At 35.8% G+C, this 14,832-nt stretch overlaps 1 protein-coding gene across 1 annotated transcript; it reads right to left on the reverse strand.

Moving 5' to 3' along the window:
- Positions 1 to 955: 955 nt before the first annotated feature.
- Positions 956 to 8,288, reverse strand: LOC136026695 (uncharacterized). Its single transcript, XM_065703445.1, has 2 exons — positions 7,570 to 8,288; positions 956 to 1,738 (listed from the first exon to the last, which is right to left on the reverse strand). The coding sequence occupies exons 1-2, from the start codon at positions 8,231 to 8,233 to the stop codon at positions 1,437 to 1,439; spliced, it is 966 nt and encodes a 321-aa protein (XP_065559517.1). The 5' UTR covers positions 8,234 to 8,288; the 3' UTR covers positions 956 to 1,436.
- Between the last annotated feature and the right edge of the window lie 6,544 nt (positions 8,289 to 14,832).

Here is a 14,832-nt window from a genome sequence, read left to right on the forward strand (position 1 = left end):
TTAGCAAGTCAAGTGATACTGTTCTGGTTCAGTGAATACTGACTGAAGTGACACCCAAGCAAGCTAGTGATTATAGAAGGCACAGAACAACTGAGTGATACGAACGCATATGACCTATTGGTCGAACGCGTCAAACCCCAAACAACAACAACACTTGGAGCAATTTAACTAGCTGATGAAAGGGACGAGAAAAAGAAGGTTGGAGCTTTGTCTTATTTTTAAAGGAAGAATTTGACCTAGTTTTTTCTCTATTTTCGTTTCCCATTAGAAGTTACCGGCCATGCTATACATGAATTATTAAATCCTTACGATACCTAAGTAATATCCACATTGATCATGCGAGGCAATGTTAAGGAATGATAATATACTTTCCTTAGTGTACTTTGTACTATCCCTAAATATATCTCTTTAAGGATAGTTTTGCACGAAAGCATAGAGGGTGAATTTAGAAATCTGAGAATAATACCTAGCTGTCGTTTCTCAGGATAGTTTTTGTCTAAAAGAGGAGCTTTTTTGAAAAAATTTAATAATAAAAAAAAAATATGTTATAACCAACTCTTATGTCATTCGATTTCTTACCTCTGAAATTCGTAACCTAATGTAGCAACCCACCTATTATTTTACTAAAATGAACTAGTATAACGTTTGTTCTTTACCTCGAGTCTCTGTCACCTACTATTAAAAGTATTTTACACGTTAATTAGAACATCCATTTTTTGTGCGAGCTAGCATCATCGAGACCGAAGCCGCCTGTGTTTTCCTGTTCCACTTTTATTCCAACCCTATAAAGTTGGGAATGAAAGACCATTTTCTCCCCGACTTTAAGAATTCACAACCCCCTCCCTTTCCCCAGAAAGACAATGAACGTACCTTGTAACCTAACTATAATCATCCGTGCGTTGTATCTATAGGACTAATACACTTGTTTCAATTTAAACAGAACATAGACAAGCAGTACACTATAAATCTTTTATTGAAAATTTCATTAAAATAACAAAAAGCCATATTCTCAAGCCCTGCCCCCCAATCCCGAATTAAAAAAAAGAAGCGATGTAAGTCTGAGAGGTATATGAGACAACCAGTCCAACTTCCCACAATACATCCACTGACACACGCGACACATAAAGCTATTTCTGACCCATTTTGAAATCCAAGCTTGTGCCCAAGACAGACTGCAGTCACACCTTTGAGCCAATTTTTGAATCTGATTGGTCATCTATAAGAATCGCCTTCTTGACCAGATTCAGATTCTGTGTCGTGTAGTAGTGTCTAGTTCTGTTTTATCGACAGATGTGACTATAATCTGTTCCAGGGAATAACAATCTCCGTTTTGAACTAAACTAGCTAAATACAAAATTCTTCAAAGTCCTTTATAGGCTTTCACTGACAGGGATAGAATGCAATTTAGGTTAGCAGCTCAAAAGCGATTAACCTTATTAATATCTAGGAAGACTTTTAGAAGATTTAAGTTTAGATTTAGCCAATTCCAGTAAGTTCCCACGTTGTTTTCCAATATTTTTCAAGTCTTCTTCTAAAATGTTGGCTATTTCTGGTGCTTGAAATGCCACCATTCGCTCATATGCGTCCAAGAAAAATTTGAAGAATGTTTGACGTATATCCACAACATTCCTTATGGGCGACTCATTTTCATCATTGAGCATGTTGTGATGTTCTTTAATATCTTCAAAGTCACTTAGATGGTAAGCATGCTGTGCTAGATTTGCCAATGAGTTTATTCCTGAAAAACAAATTGCCAGTTACACTTGAAAAAAAATCGTTTTTTTTTTAATAAACGTTCTACGAAAATATTTTCCAGGCCACACCCCTAATTTGCTAGTGGTTTTGGGTATCAAAACTTCATTGTAGGTAATTCCTTAATGAGAATAGTTAGTCGAGGATGAGCCAAGTGCTCTCGCACCACCATCTCAGATAGTTGAATATTGGAATTCTGATCTAATAAGATATACGTATGAAGCAATTCCGTAGCAATTCCGATTTCTCCTAATTTTCCCAGTTTTCATAAATTAATGAACCAATCCTTGAGGAAGAGAGCTATGTTATCATACTATTACTATTATTGTGATACAGCTATGTTGAATATTGTCCTCTGTCTCGTGCCCCAAAAACATACCCTATCAAAACACATACCTTACCCGAGTCTCCAATTTAATGTATGGATAGATGGAAAATAAAATAAAAATGTTCTTAGCCCAAAATTTTTTGAAAACCTCTCCCCTGGATATTTGACTAAGAGAAGGTGGAGAAGCGGAAAGGAATCAAAGTCAACAGGAAAGTTGGTAGTTAACAGGAAAGAAAAAAAATAAATGACAGTATTTCTTTTAGCTATTTAGTTGGATATCAAAGTCAATGAAGCAATGTTGATTAAGTAAAGAGTGATAAATATATTTTTCAACCATAATTTATTTCCTGACCACTTTTAATAGAAGGAATCATCAAATAAACTTATAACCATTCGATCGAAAACTTTTTTCGATCACTCAGCTCTTTTAATTCTTTCCTATTTTGCTAACCAGGAATTCCCATAGCATCACGTCAAAACTTCAAGTCGGCTATTTGAGAGAGTAGCGGAAAGGTCCAAAAATGTACCTCTGGGGTTATATAACTCGGAGAGCAAATGTCCCAAATAATGCAATAGACACAATATTTCAGGATATAATGTTAATAGAAAACTTAGACATTGTACATCGGGTTAAAACCAGAGTAATACAAAACTTTCAAACGTGTATAATAAGAAGCAAAAATTTGGCCTGTGGTCCCTTCAGACTCCGTCATTTTACATTTTGATTAAAACCAAACTAATTCCAATTAAGCTAAATCAAGGTATATAATGAAAACCTTTGTTTGGTACCCCTAAGAGCAGAAGGCCCAAATACAGGCCTATTTCTGCTGAATTGAGTCACAGTCGAGCCATTGGTCATCTTCTCCAACGTTTAATCATGAGGTAGGGTGTCTGCGAAATAGAGTACCGAGATTGGATGAATTGAAGCCAGTAATGGCTGTCAAAATGATGCTTAAGGGTGTGTTTCAATGTGTGTGTGTGTGTGTGTATGTATGAATTGGTGTGTGTGTATTTTGGTACGGAAGTAATGGGCGTTTGTGTTCTAGCCCTCGAATTTCGATTCCACCCATAATAATAATATTGTAACAAGCTCAAATTATTGACTGAATTGGTGCAAAAAAGAGCCAAATCCAAGCTGTGTTCGGCCTTGGTGCTTAAACTAGCCAAGTCCTGACTGTGTGCAAAAACCAACTAATTCCGAGCAGCAACTTTCGATGTTGCAATTTTAAAGCGAGCCATGTCTTGATTTGGTGCGAAACGAGGTAAGTCCTTCCTTGGCTTAAAATCGATTGGAGTCCATGCAAGGGTGCAGCACAAAAACATACCAACTCCTGACTCAATGTAAAAACGAGCTATGTTTTTACGAGCTAAGTTGTAGACTGCCTCGGTGGACCTCAGAAACAGTGGGCTTTAGAGGCATTGAAAACCTTGTTTGAGCAGAAATCATAGAAGGATTTCCAACATGTGCGATTAGATACCCAGTGTATGCCATTAGCAGCTCCAATACCCGAATTCTCCACCAAATTTTAGAAGACAGTTGGTTATGCTGGACTCTCTCGAACCAGAATCATGCAAAAATTTCATGTTAATATATTTGTATGATCAGTATGATCAAAGAGGATCCATTTTTCTTCCAACACCACTCACCCCTTTAATTGTTCAGCAATAAGAGATACTTGTAGTACTGTTTTAAACTGGAAATACGTCAAGGATTTCAATATGAAGGTTGGAGAATTGAAGTATTTTAATAGCATCTATATTATTATCCCCCTTTCCCCCTCCTCACCACAAATTTTGCAAGAAAGAAGTGCATATCGGAACCCGTTTGAACTGAAATCCTTCGTAGGATTTAAACCTGTATGATTGAAGGCATAAAGTGGGTATTAACCCCCTCCCCCCGAAATCACTCCTCCTGTCCTTGATGGTAGGTCGTTTTATCACTATTGTAAGTATTAAATCTTTTCTGCGATAGGCTTGAAACTTACAGGTTAATTTAGTGAAGAGGGGCAAGGTTATGATGATTCGCAGAGAGATGCGCTTTCTCTGACTTCTGCACATAACTGGCCTGTTTTGCTTCAGTGCCAAAGAACCCAATTCATTTGAAGTTTGATCTCCCCCAGCAACTATTGACCATTGAATTTTTGTATGAGGCAATAGCACATCGGTTTCAGGGTTTTAAAAGTCAAATGCTTCCGGAATTATCAAACTTTAAACCTGCTAGCTATGACCAGGACTATTATGACCAGAAGTCTAATATTTCTTCTGAAGAGTTTCTTCAGGCGTGAATAAATGTGTACTAAATTTCAAGGGAATTTTCAAATTCCAACAACCAAAGTATTAATTTATATAGGGAAATCAATCCCAGGCAAATCAATCAAAATTTTTGAAGTTCCAACTTTAGAAAGTTTTTAGAAAGCTTCGCTCCAATTAACTCTGCACTTTCTACTTTTGTGTAGGAAATATTGTCAACTTTACTTAACTGCAAAGTAGCAGGGGAACGCTTCTTTTCCTTTTAAGGAATGATTCCTTCCCTGACCAGCCAAGTTAAGGAATGATACGAACTTGGTACTGTTGCAAGAGCTTATTATTCCTTAACCGAGTTGGGCTGAAAGGGAATTATTCCCAATAAAACAACAAGAATTTGCCTATTCCTCTTCGGTTAACAAAAGTTAAAATCATTCTTCTACATAAAACATGCATTTAGTCCACCTATATTCTGTGGTGTCAGTTAATGAAACTTTGGGAGGTGGAATGTATTTTTAAAATCTAGGAGGTGACAAATTTGTCATTTATTCAAGAAGAATACCAAAAAGGTTGTTTTCAATGAAAATACATTCAAAACGGGAATTTTCAAATTTTAGGAGGTCAAAAGAATTCAGGGGTGCACACACCCTTCCCATTATATATATATATATATATATATATATATATATATATATATATATATATATATATATATATATATATATATATATATATATATATATATATATATATATATTTGAAGCGAAAGTGTCAGAATTTCAATTTTCCATTAAAAACATATTAATTTAAATAATTTAATGTGCTAACACCCCAAAAAGGCGCTGAAATGCCAGAATTATTTACACCTAGCAACAATCCCGGTACCTCCGTATTATATGGTACACACTCGTGATTTTTCCTTGAATTTTGCTTGACCGTTCTCTATTCAAAGACAATTAGATTTAACTCACTGAAATAAACTGCGAGTGTGTATATTCCAATTCAGGGTCAATATTTACAAACTAGGTAGAGGGGGTAGGGCTCAATTCCAACTCAAATGATTGTTAGATTTGGATTCAGGATGCAATTCTGACTATAGAGGTAAGTTCGGACTTTACCTCCACCTCCCCCGTATGTACAAATATATATTTCATTAGGATTTACCAAACTTTGATTCTGGAGTGTGTACCATATTATTCGAAAGTATCACAATCTCTCTTCGCTGCCCCATACTTTGGTTCAAGCCAATCCCTAATTTGCCTGTGTGTGTCGTTATGCTTGAATTCTGTTCCAATTCCGAAATTGATATTTCTCCATTAATTGCGCTTTGTATCTTAGCTTGAAAACCTGTTTTTGATCAAGAATAGGATAAGCGCTTGATTTCTATTTTACAATGACAAAAAAAAATATGCAAAATTAGTAAGCCTATCGCATAATATTTTCTAGATGAAGTATTTCTAAGGTATTTCAAGATATTATTCGAAAAAGTCATAAAAGCACAGCAGAGATTTTTTGAAGTGAAATTTGAATAAAAGACCACATAATAGCAGTTACAACATAGCTGTACATGAAGATTCTTTGGATAAATTAGTGGAATAAGCTGTGTTTATCGAGTGTCCACAAAAAGGAAAGTTAGCATGATTTTTATCCCATGGACAAGACTATGTCCAAGAGGGGGTTTAACCCCCCCTCCCCCCTAAAAATGGTTTTCCGAATCGTAAAAACATGACAAAATTGAATATAAACAAATTTTTGACGTGGTTTTTAGTTTTTTTGTAAACCCCCTCCCCCTAAAAAAACAGTTTTGTAACCCCCCTCAAAAAATCCTGGATATGGTGCCGCCCATGGATAAACTAAAACCATGCAGATTTCCATTTATAAGATCAAAAACTGCCTTCCGTTTTCACCCCAAATTTTCTAGTAAAACATTATTCCACAAAACTAAGGTGATTCATAATTTTAATAAATATAGAAATTTTACCAAAAATTATCTGCGAAGAGAAGGGCAAAGCTGCTTAAATAGCATTTTACAATTCAGAGGGGTAGCGGTAAAAATTGGAACTCCCAGGTCTTGGCCTTAAGGCCATGGAATACGTCGTAAGAAATTTCATAGCCTGAGGCTCGGCTGACCGTGTGAAAGACAAAGTGTCCGTTAGTAAATTCTCCCACGAGACTAACTGTCATCGAAAGCTGTCGATTACTTGTGGTTTGACATATTGTTTCTTTGTCATTATTAGAGAAGCGCATCCATTTTTTAGGCTTCTAAAATTCACTTACAACGAGACTAAAAATGCGTAAAGTGGGCTTGCTTATAGATAACATTACCTATAGAGCGAAGTGTATTAGTCCATGAGCCCCGCGGGCAGCAGGGCGAGGTCTGTATTCTATATTTATTCAACAAAGAGTGATGGAGCTAAAAAAAAGATTGAGGTCTATTAAATATATATAGAATACATGCCTTACCCCGCTGCCCGCGGGGCTCATGGACTAATACGCTTCGCTCTATAGGTAATGTTACCTGTAAGCAAGCCCATTTTACGCATTTTATTTTTCCCCATGGAGGAGGAGGGTCAACCAGAAATGGATGCCCTTCTCTAATAATGACAAAGAAACAATATACGATCATCAGAATCCTGCTATATGCAGTAATACGCACTTTAGAGCACTTGGAACGAAAGTAAACATATACCCAGAGAAATTTGACTTTAAAAAATTTTTAATTTTATTTCTCTTTCGTCGGTGAAGTTGTCAATCAAAGTTTGTGGCACCATAGGGAGCGCCCAGAACGGCCCAATTACTCAAATGATAATTCAATCGAACTGATTTTTGCAGTTTTCCAAGCAGGTGTTCTGGAAAATTTTTAAGGACTGCCCTTTCCTGAACTTAAAAAAGGGAATTTTACTCTGTTTAATCGAAGAAATAAAAGTTACACTTTCTAAGGATGTGAATTTCATTAAAACTGAATATCTCTAGCTCAAAATGGGGAAAGTGGAACTGTTTTCTAAATTTCCAGGAAGGTAGCTATTAGCTTTTAGCTTTCTGTCATTTGTTCAGATCTCTTATCCAAGCTCTTTAAGTTATGGCAAGACCTCCCAATCAATTAAATGTTGCCCTTGCAACTAAACTTACTGCCCTTAGAAGCTAAAAATGCTTATAATACACGAGATAAGGCGATTCTTTAAGGGATCGCATGACCTTAAGGACATAATAAAAAATAATTACTTAAATCACATCACAGTTCGTACCTGCTAAATACCGAATTGCATTTTCAGTATTTGCGATTCTTTTATTCTGAATGCCAAATATTGTATCATACTTATTCAACGAATCTGTAACTTTGTCATGTAAATTGTCATCGTCACGTAAAACGACAACCCCGTCATTAGTATCAGACGAAATAAGTTTACTGTAATTGATAATATTCCTCGTCAAATTCATTACTTGATTCTCAACACTACTTAACCTCTCTGCAAAAACAACAAGTTTTTTTAGTATCGGAGGCTCATCGCCAAGAATTGATTTTTTTGAATGGCGTCTCTCTTTTTTAGACTCAGGCTTATGTTCGTCGATTCCTATAACTTTTTCAACCAGGACAAGTCGTTTCTTTATCGATTGAAGAGTATCCATAAGATGAGCAAGGGTCTGGTAGAAGGGGTAATCTTCTAAAAGGTCAATAAATCGCCTTACATATGGTCGTTCCATCTGCTCATTTTCATAATTTGCCACCCATTTTTCAAGTTGATCGACCTTATATTGGTAAGATGGTAATCCTTGACAACTAGCTTGGAGAGATCGGAGTGTTATATTAAGCTGTTTTACTTCGCGATTACACTCACAATTTTTATTCTTTTTACCAAGTACAATTGGTATGAGCACAAAAGCACAAGTCATTAGCATGAAGAACTTCATCACACGATAGTTTCTTTATAACTACTAAGATTCGCCACGGCAGATTCTTCATGTAAACTCATTGAAGTCGAAAATGAATATTAAAAGGAGGCAACTCAGATACGCTCTCGATACGTTTATGAGAATCTGAATATGAATTTAAAAGATTCGTAGATTTTAAAGTTTGTAAGTCATTACTAATGACTCAAGCAGAGAAATGTTCTCTGCTTGCAGTAGAAATCCAAAATATTCTCAAAGAGGTGATTTATAAAAGTCTACTGGACAAAGAAGAAATGTTTTTAACGTAGAGATAAATTTTACCTTTTTTTATGCTCTAACTTTTTTAAAACTAGATTACCCGTCATGTGTTGCGGTGACTTCAAAAGAGAGGGAATTCAAGGAAAATCCCCCATAAAAATTCCCCCGTGGGAATCCTCCCCCGTGGAAAATTCACCCAACGGAAAATTCTCCACTCGCATTAATAATGATTCCATAATTAAATTTTATAGCATTTGAACAATTTCTCCTCTAGGATTCTCTCCAAGGACTATTCTCCTCCGAAGAAATCCTCCCATTAGAAATTATCACTCAGAAATCCCCCCCCCCGCTGAAAATTCCTCTTTGTTGTGTGGTCGAGTCCATGAACATTAAAACATGGTAATGCACTGAGTCGAAACATGAACATCAATTTTTGCCAAACGCCGTCCTTTCTACAAGAGAGTTAATCCCAGACTGAATAAAGTTGTAGTTTACCGACAACCACCTGCTTGGTTTATTTTCATTACATGTGTAAATACATCAGTTTCTACCTATACCACCCCCCAGTCTCGCCCTCATAGCTAATTCTGTATTTATCTGAAGGCTTAATGAGAACTGAGATGTTTTGGCATTAAAACGCAACCTTTGAGGTATCTCTCTCTCTCCCTAAATACAAAACTATCAAAGGACCTCATTGCAGAAGTTCAAGCGCCTTTTTAAGTTGTTATAATTTGTCCATTGCTTACATATAGTATCTGTTATTAGGAAACAAATGGACATTTTTCGCAGAGAAGTTTTTCGTAGGGCGGAGGGGTATTATCTGGGGGAATTTTCTGAGGGAAAAAATTTTTTGGGAAGAATTGCCCTGAGTTCTTCTACAAAATTCTATTTCTCCCTCTTTCGATACACAATTTTATATATACTGTTTTATCTAATAATGCTGTTTTTTCTATGGGTTGTTTCCATCCGCTAACTTTCCAAAGCTATGGAGAGCTTTGTTACGAAGCGTCTTCTCTCGCCAAAATCCGAAATAAAAGCTGCAAATGAAGCTTTAAAGGATCGTGTCTTAATTTTTGGGCTCATACTTCATTAGCCGTGTGTACTCAGTATTTTTATTACTGATCCTCTAGCTTCCAAAAGATTCTAATTGGCTATATAATGGCTATGTGCACGATATTTTTGTCAATTCCATCAAATATGATCCCCTGTGATACAGTCTAAGGTGATATCATAATATTGGCACTGGGCAGGGCACTTGGCTATTGGACAAATTATAGCTCAGTTTGATTATAAATTTGTCTTTCCTTGAGAAAAAACATCATGAAAAAAATGAAATCTATTAAAGTATTATTTAACTTCCCATATGTGCACTGTCATTATGCAACCCCCCACGTGTGTGTCCTCCTTAGTTACAAGCGGGATTCCCCACGAGCCCTAGAAGTCTAACATTTTACGCAAGATCGCATCATCCTTAAGATAAGTAAACATTACCCTATTACGTAGGCTCCCACGACCGACTGCAAGCCCCCCCCTTTGGAATTGATTGCTATGAGGCCCAGTAAAATTGGATGCTAGGGCCCCGATTGAACTGAATGCTATGGGCACCAGTGGAATTGGATGCTAGGGTTCCCGTTCGAACTGACTGCTAGGGCCCACTTTGGAACTGGTTGCTAGGGACCTGGTTGAATTGGAGGCTATAAGTCCCGTTAGAATTGACTCCTAGAACCCCCGTTGGAATTGGTTGCTAGAGCCCAGGTTGAATTGGACGTAAGGACCCCATTAGAATTGGCTACTAGAGCCCTATTTGGAATTGGTTGCTAGGGCTCCCATTGGAAATTTTTTGTAGGTCCCTCATTGGAAATGGTCACTAGGGTCCCGATAGAATTGGATGCTAGGGGCCCCGTTGGAATTGGTTGCTAGGGCCCGGATTGAATTAGATGCTAGGGCCCCGATCGAATTGCTCACTAGGGCCCGGGCTCTTGAAGATTTGTCCCACCTGGTTCTCTTAGGTTTTTAAACTCCCAAACGAACTATTACATAACATACAAATCTCATTATTTAGCAATCAAGTAAATCTTGATTAGGTGGTGTCTCGTAGGGTTTTTAAAGAACATCCAAGGAAATTCTGATTTGGCGGGGGCCCTGAAGGTTCCTCTCTAAGCCCTTAGGTTTACAACCATAACAATCATGGAAATCCTGGTTTGGTGGTGGGCCTTAAAAGTTTTTAAAGAATCCCTGTTACTTAATTAACACATGCTCCGTTTAGAGAGCACTCTCTATGATGTAACAACCAAACACTATTACGTAATATGCACCTGCATCTTTGAGAAATGATTCCCTATTACGTAACATGCACTTGCGTTTTGCCCTGAGGGGATCACCGTTAAACCTTCTTTGTTATCTTAAGTCATTAAAGGAAGAAAGGAGTAGTGGCTGTGAGCATTCTTAAAGTCATTATGCTGTCTCTATTTTTGCAGTCAGTTAAACCTTCGATATATTTGTAATGTGCTTTCAAATGTATCAGAAAAAAATCAGATGTTAACAAACTATCACAGCCTAAACCCTTGCTTTCATTTTGTTCCTTCACTATCGATTACCTATACAGAGGACATCTAGGGCGTCAGCTCGTAAGACTCATCACTGTTCACTAGGATGGGCACGGTAGGGACCCCTCCAACATCAACTACCGAGGCCCAATTGCGCCGGTGCACTAAGAAAAGGTAAACTAATTTGCACAAGTTAATAACGCCCCATTCTTGACGACCGTTGGGGGACATTGAATCAAATTGTTCGTGTCCTCAAATGTAACAGAAGCCAATAATACGCACACCCACTAGGAAAAGATGTAAACCCTTTATCGTCAAAAACAGCCATGGTATACGAAGGTATTGAAAAGATATATATATATATATATATATATATATACATATATATATATATATATATATATATATATATATATATATATATCTATATATATAAAAATAAGTTGTCTGTGTGTGGATCTGTGGATGGATCAGGTGACGTCCTGTTTGTCCGCATATGACGTCTGAATTATTTCACACTAATACAAAATAAGAAAAAAAACTAAAAAAGGTAAAAACTACAAAAAAAACTAAAAAGAAAAAAAAAACTAAAAAAGCTAAAAAACTAAAAAAAAAACTAAAAAAAGGTAAAAAACTAAAAACTAAAAAAAACTGAAAAAACTAAAAAAAGGCAAAAACTACAAAAAAACTAAAAACTAATAAAAAAACTAAAAAATCTAAAAAACTAAAAAAACTAAAAAAACTAAAAAAAGGTAAAAAACTAAAAAAAACTAAAAAAGAAAAAAACTAAAAAAAGGAAAAGACTGAAAAATAAAAGAGAAAAAGAAAACTAAAAAAATATGAATAAAAATACAAAAAAATAAAAAAGATAAAAACTACAAAAAAACTAAAAAGAAAAAACGAAAAAAAACTAAAAAAGCTAAAAAAATAAAAGAAGCAAAAATCTAAAGAAGGTAAAAACTACAAAAAAAAAAGAAAACAAAATAAAAAAATCTAAAAAAGCTTAAAAACTAAAAAAAACTAAAAAAAGATAAAAAAACTAAAAAAAGGAAAAAACCATAAAATGAACTAAAAACTAATAAAAAAAAATAAAAAAAGCTAAAAAACTAAAAAAACTAAAAAAAAACTAAAAAAGGTAAAAACTAAAAGAACTAAAAAAGAAAAAAAACTAAAAAAAGGAAAAAACTGAAAAATAAAGGAGAAAAAGAAAACTAAAAAAATATAAATAAAAATAAAAAAACTAAAAAGATAAAAACTTCAAAAAAAACTAAAAAGAAAAAAGAAAAAAACTAAAAAACCTAAAAAAAGGTAAAAACCAATAAAAAAAACTAAAAACAAAAAAAGGGAAAAAATTAAAAATTTATTTCATCATAAGTTTTCAACTGACGAAATTACAGACCGGGACATCGGGACACAAATGACGACCGGGACACCGACACATAGGGAATATGAATGACGACACTCAAAGAGAAAGCGACCGGGACAAAAGGAATGTTCGATTAGCAATCAACAAAGCACCGGGACACAAATGACGACCGGGACACAGGGAGTATAAATGACGACCAGGATATAAGTAAAAAAAACTAAAAAAAAGGTAAAAACTAAAAAGAAAAAAAAAATAATAAAAAAACTAAAAAATCTAAAAATCTAAATAAACTAAAAAAGAAAAAAAAGAAAAAAGGAAAAAAATAAAGGAGAAAAACAAAACTAAAAAACGAATGTATATACAGACCGGGACACCGGGATACAAATGACGACCGGGACACAGGGAATATAAATGACGACCGGAACACAGGGACACAACTACAACGGGGACGCCGGGGGCACAGGGGGATATAAATGACGACCGAGACACCGGGACACATGGAATATAAATGACGCCCGGGACACTCAAAGAGAAATCACAGACTGGGACACCGGGACACAAATGACGACCGGGACACAGGGACAAAACTACAAAGGGGATGCCGGGGGGCACAAGGGGATATATAAATGACGATGGCGACACAGGGAATGGTAGATTAGCAATCACCATCAACAAAGCTCAAGGGCAATCATTAGAATCATGAGGTATAGATCTGAATACGGATTGTTTTCCCATGGACCATTATATGTTGCATTTTCAAGAGTCGGTAAACAATCTATTTATATGCACAGACAATGGGACAGCAAAGAATGTTGTATATTCGCAAGTTTTACGTAGTTAAAAACATATATATATATATACATCTATATTCACAGGTGGGACATAGGGACACAACTACAATGGCACGTAACTAATATGGCGAGTAACGACTTACGCGCGCGGGGGGGCTTGGGGGGGCGCGAAGCGCCCCCACCAACTAGGTGTTGGGGTGGCGCGAAGCGCCACCCCAACAGCTAGTATATATATATATATATATATATATATATATATATATATATATATATATATATATATATATATATATATATATATATATATTGTTTTTGTATTCACTTGAACCGTATACTTTTTAATCGCCACGGATTAAAACTTAACATTTGTCATCATTTTGTAGAGCCTAACTAAAACTATGTATCTATCCCTAACTTTTCATATCATAATATTATAGCTATTCTTTACTAAAACACGATAGGGATGAATTTCGTTTATAATGCGTATTGGTAAAAAGACAAGTTTCCTTATCATCAATGTATAAAAATCAAAGAAAAAAAATATGAACAAATGACCTGTGTTAGCCTAAAATGCATATCAGGAACCGAAAATCAGTGACAAGGGAAATTTGCAAGCCCTTCGGTGACAAAGATGATCAGATTTAAACAACCTAATATTGTTTCAAGTTTCTTAACTGCCTCGGACTTTGATCTAGAACCCCTATTTCAATGTGTACATTAAAACTGAAGTTTCTAACCCGTGGAAGTCTTTTAAATTATAGAAGTCCTGAAGTGACTCAAAATTTGTTATATCGAACCTGTCATCGAGCCTAGTCGGTACTATAAGGCTATCCGTCACTTTTCATAATCATAATTTGATGTTTATCTATGGTTGTTGCCTTTGATTGCAGCATTTATTAGTTTCATTTATTCTAGTTTTTTTCTTTCTTTCTTTGTAGTGTTAGTTTGTAGACATTTAGCAGTGAAATACTTGTAAATGTTTAATCGCTTAATAAAAGCATCATCATCATCATAGATACACCCCATTAAAAATAAAAGATAGGCATACCCACTTTATATAAATTTCAGGGGTTGGACAGGTCGGTTCGTTTCAAATTATAGGCCCTGTCCTATTTATATAGGATTTTCCGAGCCCAAATATAGGCCAAATATAGGATTCGGGAGTCTTCGGGATCAGATCGGTGGTAGATGGCGTGGGATGCCTGGTCACGTAAATTCGTCATTTCCCGAGTTTCTGCATTTATTATTATTATTATTTTTTTTTTAATTTAGATACACATACTGTGCCAACGATTGACTGATACAGGTAAAATCTGGTAAACCGGGGTTTACCCATTATACAGGTAAACCTGGAATCACTCTTGCTGCTTCTTGGGCATCAATTTCGATATGAGGTCAGTTTTTCTCTTTGCAAGAGACTGCTCCATTCTCGCAGATTCGGCCATCTTCTCTCTTTCACTTGTTCTGGACTTCACAGCACCTTCGAGCAAAGAAACAGATAGGAAAATGTCTATGGAACTCTTGGACCCGGCAGCCTTCTTCATTCTATCGGTCACTTCTTGAAGTAGAGTATCTGCTACTGTTCTCTTTTCTCTTTGCTCTGATGCTCTAAGTTTTTCTTTTCGCTTGGTCTTCAATTTCTTTCTTTTTGTCGTGGAC

Source organism: Artemia franciscana, chromosome 4, assembly GCF_032884065.1.
Source record: "Artemia franciscana chromosome 4, ASM3288406v1, whole genome shotgun sequence".
In the NCBI taxonomy this organism is placed as follows: Eukaryota; Metazoa; Arthropoda; class Branchiopoda; order Anostraca; family Artemiidae; genus Artemia; species Artemia franciscana.

Coding starts and splice junctions, on each gene's coding strand:
- LOC136026695 (XM_065703445.1), bottom strand. CDS start 8,233: ATGAAGTTCTTCATGCTAATGACTTGTGCTTTTGTGCTCATACCAATT. Junction 1,739..7,569: donor TGCAATTCGGTATTTAGCAG/GTACGAACTGTG, acceptor TTTGTTTTTCAG/GAATAAACTCATTGGCAAAT.